We start from the raw sequence: 8,268 nt of genomic DNA on the forward strand, positions 1-8,268 counted from the left end.
ATGGGTACATTGGAATGCTTCTCTTTGCCTACCCCATATTGCTCTCTGCCTGGGGGTCAGAGTGCAGGGTCAGCCAATATGCAGCACCCCTGGAGCAGGGTTAAGGGCCTTACCCAAGGGCCCACAGACAAGGCGGCAGGGTTTGAAGCAGCAATCTTCTGATCACAGGCATTGAAACTTAGCCCACTGTGCCATTAAGTCACTACATCTGTCCATTAGTGGATCTTGACTGCTCTGATATGGTGGACCCACAGACGTATAGCGGCGACATACAACAATGGCCAATGCAATATTTACGTTTTCATATCTGTGGTGTTAACCACCACTCGAACCATGCATTTGCATAGGGCCTATAAGGCTTGGGGGCCCCCTGCTGGTAACAAACAGTCACTTCACTGGGGCCCCCTGAAAAGACCACATGACAAACCTGCAGCAGCTTACCAGACAACACAACCTCGATTAGATCTCCATCCTGTATTGTGTCATATTCCCTCAGCCTCTTAAGAAGGTTTTCAGAACTGGGCGCATGCCGGAACAACAGGATATTCTCCCTCTGTTCTATTACTGGACACTTTGGATCCTGTCAGAACACAGAATCAGTTCCTCAGTTTATTATTAAATGGTTCATACGGGGTCCTGTTTATAAAACATACTGCAGAGTGATTTAATTTTAAAGAGTCTTCCTCTGATCTGTTGTTAATTTACGAGGTTACTTTGATTTGAAATGTCTCAAATGAGCTTTATAGTTAGTCTAATAATTGGGTCATTCTCAGTTTACTTTTTTTTCTTCATTTCTTTGAAAGTTTATAAGAACATAAGAACATAAGAACTATACAAACGAGAGGAGGCCATTCGGCCCATCGAGCTCGCTTGGGGAGAACTTAACTAATAGCTCAGAGTTGTTAAAATCTTATCTAGTTCTGATTTAAAGGAACCCAAGGATTCAGCTTGCACTACGTTATCAGGAAGACTATTCCATACTCTGACTACACGCTGTGTAAAGAAGTGCTTCCTTAAATCCAGTTTGAAATGTTCTCCCGCTAATTTCCACCTATGGCCACGAGTTCTTGTATTTGAACTAATGCTGAAGTAACTATTCGGTTGAACAGCATCCAAACCTATTAGAATCTTATAGACCTGGATCATGTCCCCCCTCAGTCTCCTTTGCTTGAGGCTGAACAGATTTAGCTCAAATAACCTTTCCTCGTATGACATTCCTCTAAGACCAGGAATCATTCTTGTGGCCCTACGCTGTACCTTTTCTAAGGCTGCTATGTCCTTTTTAAGATATGGTGACCAAACCTGTACACAATATTCTAGGTGAGGTCTCACCAAGGAATTGTATAATCTTAGCATTACCTCCCTTGACTTAAACTCCACACACCTGGAGATATACCCCAACATCCTATTGGCCTTTTTTATTGCTTCCCCGCACTGGCGAGAATGAGACATGGAAGCATCAACATACACACCAAGGTCTTTCTCATAATCATTATTATATTATTCAGAAAACATCTGTGTCAAGCTTAACTATGTGTAAGCAGACAATTTGTAATTCAACCACAAATTGTGTCCATCCTGCCATAGACAAAAACAACAAAGGTTTTTCAGTTGCATTGTGTTACCAGAAATGCCATTCTCATACAGATATTGCATCCCTTTCTCAACAATAATTCTTTTTTTTTACTCAAAAACCTAAATTTTTTTATTATATTTGTTTCGTTCACGAAATCCACAACAGATGTGCTCTCTGTTCCACACAACAGTGAACAGAAAACATATGCAAATAAAAAAAATCAAAGTATGCTATTTGTCCACATTGTTAATTTAAAAAAAATCTATGATAATGTTTTATTAGGCAAAAGACATTCTTTTTTTATTTTGATAATACATGAGAATAACAGGCTGGACAACAGTATTACAGTGTAAACAAAGCTTGGACTCAGTAACATACTGAATAACAGTAATAACAGACCCCCTGTACTCACATAAAAGAACATAAGAAATTTACAAACGAGAGGAGGCCATTCGGCCCATCAAGCTCATTTGGGGAGAACTTAACTAATTGCTCAGAGTTGTTAAAATCTTATTTAGCTCTGATTTAAAGGAACCCAGGGTTGCACTACACCAGTAGGAAGGCTATTCCATACTCTAAGTACGGCCTTTTTGTGATCAATTTCTCTTGTAGCTGCCACAAAGAATTCACGTAAATTCGTTAAACAGGATCTACCTCTCCTAAATCCATGTTGACTATCCCTCAGAATGTTATTTGAATCCAGGTAATCTACCATTTTCACTTGGATTATAGCTTCCATTATTTTTCCAGGAATGCTAGTTAAACTGATTGGCCAATAGTTTGCTGGATTACTTCTATCCCCTTTTTTGAATATGGGTGTTATATTAGCACGCTTCCAATCAGAAGGTACCACACCCGCAGATAACGATTTCCGGAATATTAAAGTTAAAGATTGGCTAATAATATCCCTCATCTCTTTTAAAACTATAGGTAAGATGCCATCAGGGCCCTGCGATTTATTTATTTTGAGCTTAGCTAGGCTTAGTACCACATTAGCCTCAGTTATACATATATTGATCAAAGAAGACGCTGTATTCGTACTAAATGGTGGTAAGTTACTCATGTTCTCTACTGTGAACACCCGGGTAAAATAGTCATTAAACTCATTTACTATATCAATTTCATTTTCAATTATAAGGTCCTTACTATCCTGCAAATTAGTGATTTCAGCTTTTACAGTTCTTTTAGAGTTAAAATATTGGAAGACACTTTTATTATCATCCTTAGCCTCCAATGCAATTTTTCTTCCTCCCTCTTAGAGAGTCTCATGTTGTTTTTTTAACTCAACCTGTAGACTTAGATACTCCTGCTTAGTTTTGAAATCATTAGTTAATTTCCATTTGTGGAACAGAGCCCTTTTCCTCCTGACTTTTTTCTTAATTTCCTTAGTTGTACCTTGGTTGTAGTTTCCTAGATTTCGTTTTGCTGGAAACAGGTATTAAGTCCTCTTTAACTTGCAACAACAGGAGTAATACAAACATAAATACAGAAATTTAAGTGATAGTGTGAGATCAGTGTGCTGTTAGTGTATTACACTGTCCTTAATAGTGCAGTTACATGGGAAAAGGGCACTGCAATATTGTCACGATGGTTGAGCGGGCGAGCAGGAAATCAAGCTAGATGAGCGGGGTTTATTAAGGGATCCGGGCAAACAGCAAACATCCAACACGACACTACACAATGACCGATCTGGGAGACAGTGGGAGATGCGGACTAATATACACAGGACAAGTCAAAAGGAACAGGAAACAGGTGATGACAATCAGGGATTAACACGAGGTAACGAGGTGGGCGTGGCACACGCGAGGATCGGACGGAGCTGTGTGTTGTTTTTACATGAATTATTTGGTAATTATATGGACATTTTCTTTTAACTTAAAAAAATGCAAGAAAAGGCATGTCCACCCTGTCAGGTAAAGAAGCATGAGAGAGGACAAAGACAAGGTGGACAATGACCAAGGGGACTATAACAGGGTGGAAAATGACAGAGGGAACTATGACAGGGTGGACAATGACAGAGGGGACTCTTACAGGGTGGACAATGAGAGGGGACTCTTACACGGTGGAAGTTGATAGAGGGGACTATAACAGGGTGGACAATGACAGAGGGGACTATGACAGGGTGGACAATGACAGAGGGGACTCTTACAGGGTGGACAATGACAGAGGGGACTATGACAGGGTGGACAATGACAGAGGGGACTCTTACATGGTGGAAATTGATAGAGGGGACTATAACAGGGTGGACAATGACAGAGGGGACAATGACAAGATGGATGTTTTCTTGTGTTTGTTTTTTATAAAGTGAGCATTTCATGAGAATATGATTGACCTACAGTTAGAACGTTAATGATTAGGTGACGTGGTGTTTCAGAAACACATTTTAATATTTATATTACAGTATAACACTCAACTGTATATTTCATAACAACAGCGTGGACATGTTAAGCTTAACCACAGCCAATTATAAGCACAATATAACGAGAATTATGGGGGTGAAAGCATAAATACACAGTGAGCATGCAGGAGTTGCGCTCACTCCATTGAGAGAAGTACACAATGAAGGCTGTGATGTGACTGATGTCAAAGGACAGTCTCATAAAGGACCGGCTACCCCAATACCGTAGGGTGGACAGCAAGAACACACTCAGAATGATTAATATTACAATTAAAAATGGAACTTGGGAAGCAATAAAAAAAAAAGGCCAATAGGATGTTGGGTTACATCTCTAGGTGTGTAGAGTTTAACTCAAGGGAGGTGATGCTAAGATTATACAATTCCTTGGTAAGACCCCACCTAGAATATTGTGTGCAAGTTTGGTCACCATACCTTAAAAAGTATATTGTGTGCTGCCTTGGAAAAGGTTCAATATAGGGCTACAAGAATGATTCCTGGTCTTAGAGGAATGTCTTATGAGGAGAGGTTAGCTGAGCTGAATCTGTTTAGCCTTGAGCAAAGGAGACTAAGGGGGGACATGATCCAGGTATATAAGATTCTAACGGGTCTGGATGCTGTTCAGCCAAATGGCTATTTCAATATTAGTTTAAATATTAGAACTCGTGGCCATAGGTGGAAATTAGCAGGAGTACATTTTAAAATGAGAAAGCACTTCTTTACACAGCGTGTAGTTAGAGTATGGAATAGTCTTCCTGTTAGTGTAATGCAAGCTGAACCCCTGGGTTCCTTTAAATCAGAGCTAGGTAAGATTTTAATAACTCTGAGCTATTAGTTAAGTTCTCCTCAAATGAGCTTGATGGACCGAATGGCCTCCTCTCATTTGTAAATTTAAAGTTAAACTAACATACCAAAAGATTCAAATTTTTGATACTTTGTTCATAATTTAAAGAAAACCTGTGGATATGTGAAAATCCATGACACAAAATGGTATAAGATGTATAAAATGCATATTGCAACAAATATAATCATACCGATATATTCATAACTGTTTAGGAATAATAAATATATATGAATAATAAATATACATAATTATAAAAAAAATTGAAAAAAACAGTGTTTTGCAATATTTGCAGTACATTTGAATCTTATACTGAGAATGACCCAATAATAATTTGAAAAAGTGCAGGCTGCTCTAACGCTGTAAGTTTGAGAATTTCTCCCTAATTGTGATAGTCAATGGCACATAATTAAGATTAAAAGTTTTAAAAGATTAAAATTTGAAACACAAATGCAAAAAGCTCAAATTAGAGTGAGATGCCTGTTGCCTTTAAACTGAAATGGGTGCAGAAAAGAAAAGGAAGAGCATACGATAAGATGAGCAGAAGGCTGAGGGTGAGAATTGTGGTTGGAAATTTAAGAACGGATGTGCAAAACCACCGTTGAGCCAGTACAGCTACACGATGACTAAACAAAGGTCATCTGTTAGAGAAGATGAGAGAAAGCAGAGAGAGAAGCCTGGGGCCCAGGCATGTTTTCATTATGGTTCAGCAGCAAAGCTCAGGTGGAGCAGCTGTTACAAGGATCTGTTCTTTTCTCTTTTAAGCTTCTTTAAAGTACTGCTGTTAAAGTTAAAGGAACCATATATGTTCCATGTATTTAAAAGCACAATTTCACCCTCTTTCCAATTCCAGTTTCATTAATGGTTCTTATAGGGGTAGAAAAATGGATGGCAAACAGAACCTGGCAAACAGAACCTCTATTAGTGAAATTAATATGGTAAATAACATAACATAACAACATAACATAACATAACATAACATAACATAACATAACATTATACAGTAGATGTTCTAAAGTCACTCAAAGAGAAACCTGCATCTTGTGTATTTATCTGAAGGTTTTGCACAGACAGGCATGTGAAAGCAGTTTACACTGGGATTACTTACTCTCTTGGCAATTATCTGGATTGCTAGTTTCCTCATGTCATGAAAGTTGAGCTGAGTTCTGGAAACCCACACTGACTCCCTGAGGAGCCCAATCTGCAGTTGGATCAGTGCTAGGCCCTGGGAAAGCTGAGGGGCAAGAGGAAGCTTGCCCGGTGTGACAGGGGGGTTCACTGACATCACTGACAGAGCGGCTGGAGATACAGGAACACAGAGAGACTGTCAGTGAGCTGGAGAAACGGCATCAGTCACTGTGCAGAGCAATCATTACACAGAAACACAGAGAGACACGCCAGTGAGCTGGAGACACGGCATCAGTCACTGTGCAGAGCCATCATTACACAGGAACGCAGAGAGACATGCCAGTGAGCTGGAGAAACGGCATCAGTCACTGTGCATAGCCGTCATTACACAGGAACACAGAGAGATACGGCATCAGTGACTGTGCAGAGCCGTCATTACACAGGAACGCAGAGAGACACGCCAGTGAGCTGGAGAAACGGCATCAGTCACTGTGCAGAGCAATCATTACACAGAAACACAGAGAGACACGCCAGTGAGCTGGAGACACGGCATCAGTCACTGTGCAGAGCCGTCATTACACAGGAACGCAGAGAGACACGCCAGTGAGCTGGAGACATGGCATCAGTCACTGTGCAGAGCCGTCATTATACAGGAACGCAGAGAGACACGCCAGTGAACTGGAGACACGGCATCAGTCACTGTGCAGAATCGTCATTACAGAGGAACACAGAGAGATACGGCATCAGTCACTGTGCAGAGCCGTCATTGCACAGGAACGCAGAGAGACACGCCAGTGAGCTGGAGACACGGCATCAGTCACTGTGCAGAGCCGTCATTGCACAGGAACGCAGAGAGACACGCCAGTGAGCTGGAGACACGGCATCAGTCACTGTGCAGAATCGTCATTACAGAGGAACGCAGAGAGATACGGCATCAGTGACTGTGCAGAGCCGTCATTACAGAGGAACACAGAGAGACACGCCAGTGAGCTGGAGACACGGCATCAGTCACTGTGCAGAGCTGTCATTACACAGGAACAGGGAGAGACATTTCAGTGAGCTGGAGAAACGGCATCACTAACTGGGCAGAGCTATTGTCTCTCTCTGTTCCTGTGTAACATGTCAGTGAGTTGGAGACATGGCATCTGTCACTGCAGAGGCGTTATTACACAGGAACACAGAGAGACATATCAGTGCACTGGAGACATGACATCAATCACTGGGCAGAGCCGTCGTTACACAGGAACAGAAAGAGACATGTCAGTGAGCTGGAGACAAAGCATCACTCACTGGGCAGAGCCGTCATTACACAAGAAGACAGAGAGACATGTCAGGAGATGGAGACACCACATGTCATTGCTTTATTTATCCATGTGAAGTATGAATGCAAGAGGATAACTTTGGTTTAAGCATTTGGGGGCTTGAGGTCTCCACCTATTTAAGGGTTCGAGGGGGTTGTACTGTCCGGTTTTGATTATCGGGTGGGTTACAACCCCCATAATTTACACCTATGCATAAGCACATCATTTTAAATAATTGCAAGCAAATATATACAAACATGTGTACCCAACAACATTCTAACCAGTTACCGTGGTCAGAATAACTGGGACAAACATTTATATAAAGAAAAGGGTGGTGGTGGGGGGGAGGGGGCCTTCTGCCGCATAAACTAAGTTTCTACAAGCATTGCAAGTGACAGAGTACCAACCACACTAGAACCAAAATAGATAAGGAAGAAAGATTCACAGGCTCACAGCCTAAATAATAAAAATGCAGCATTTTTGCTCATTCAAACAGCAGAACTTCGCAAGTGGTAGTAATTTGTCTGAATAAAATGCCTACCTGTTAGCTCAGAGCCCTCTTGCTCCATTATACATGTGTCTGGTTCAAAACTGTCTTCCATATTTCTTCTGCCCTGCGACTGCTACCAGCACTTGCTGTCGTTTTTGTCTGATGACTACACTCTAGTGCCTGAGAGGAAGCAGCCCTAAAACTCACCACTGAAGTTCTGCTTGGGTTACTGCCCACAGAGTGAAGGCGGATGTGCCTCAGCAAGATCCAGTGCTAGCACTGCAATGCCCATGCTATATTATTTTTATTTTAATTCTTATTATTGTGCTGATGCTGAAGTATTTTACCTGTTTATCAGTAATATGTAGAATACAGACAAAAATTTACGACACACAAGACATTTGAAATCAGTCCCCCAGTTTAGATTTGCAGCACACACACCAAAGCAGACACAGACTACAGTAGAGTTTGAAAAGTATAATTTTATTTAATGAACCTTTATTAAAAGCTCCCCAGGCTGGAACCCTCACTGTAAGA

The 8,268-nt window shown here is 41.1% G+C and overlaps 1 protein-coding gene across 1 annotated transcript in view; it reads right to left on the bottom strand.

The window, feature by feature from the left end:
• prkd4 (protein kinase D4) overlaps positions 1-7,928 on the bottom strand; it is a 28,819-nt gene extending 20,891 nt beyond the window's left edge. The window contains exons 1-3 of the mRNA XM_023826702.2: positions 7,783-7,928; positions 5,921-6,111; positions 442-580 (exon numbers count right to left, since the gene is read on the bottom strand). Of these exons, the coding sequence (XP_023682470.1) occupies positions 442-580; positions 5,921-6,111; positions 7,783-7,843 (391 nt within the window). The 5' untranslated portion in view covers positions 7,844-7,928. The remainder of the gene's footprint in view (positions 1-441; positions 581-5,920; positions 6,112-7,782) is intronic.
• Between the last annotated feature and the right edge of the window lie 340 nt (positions 7,929-8,268).

This window comes from Paramormyrops kingsleyae, chromosome 10 (assembly GCF_048594095.1).
Source record: "Paramormyrops kingsleyae isolate MSU_618 chromosome 10, PKINGS_0.4, whole genome shotgun sequence".
Taxonomy (NCBI): domain Eukaryota; kingdom Metazoa; phylum Chordata; class Actinopteri; order Osteoglossiformes; family Mormyridae; genus Paramormyrops; species Paramormyrops kingsleyae.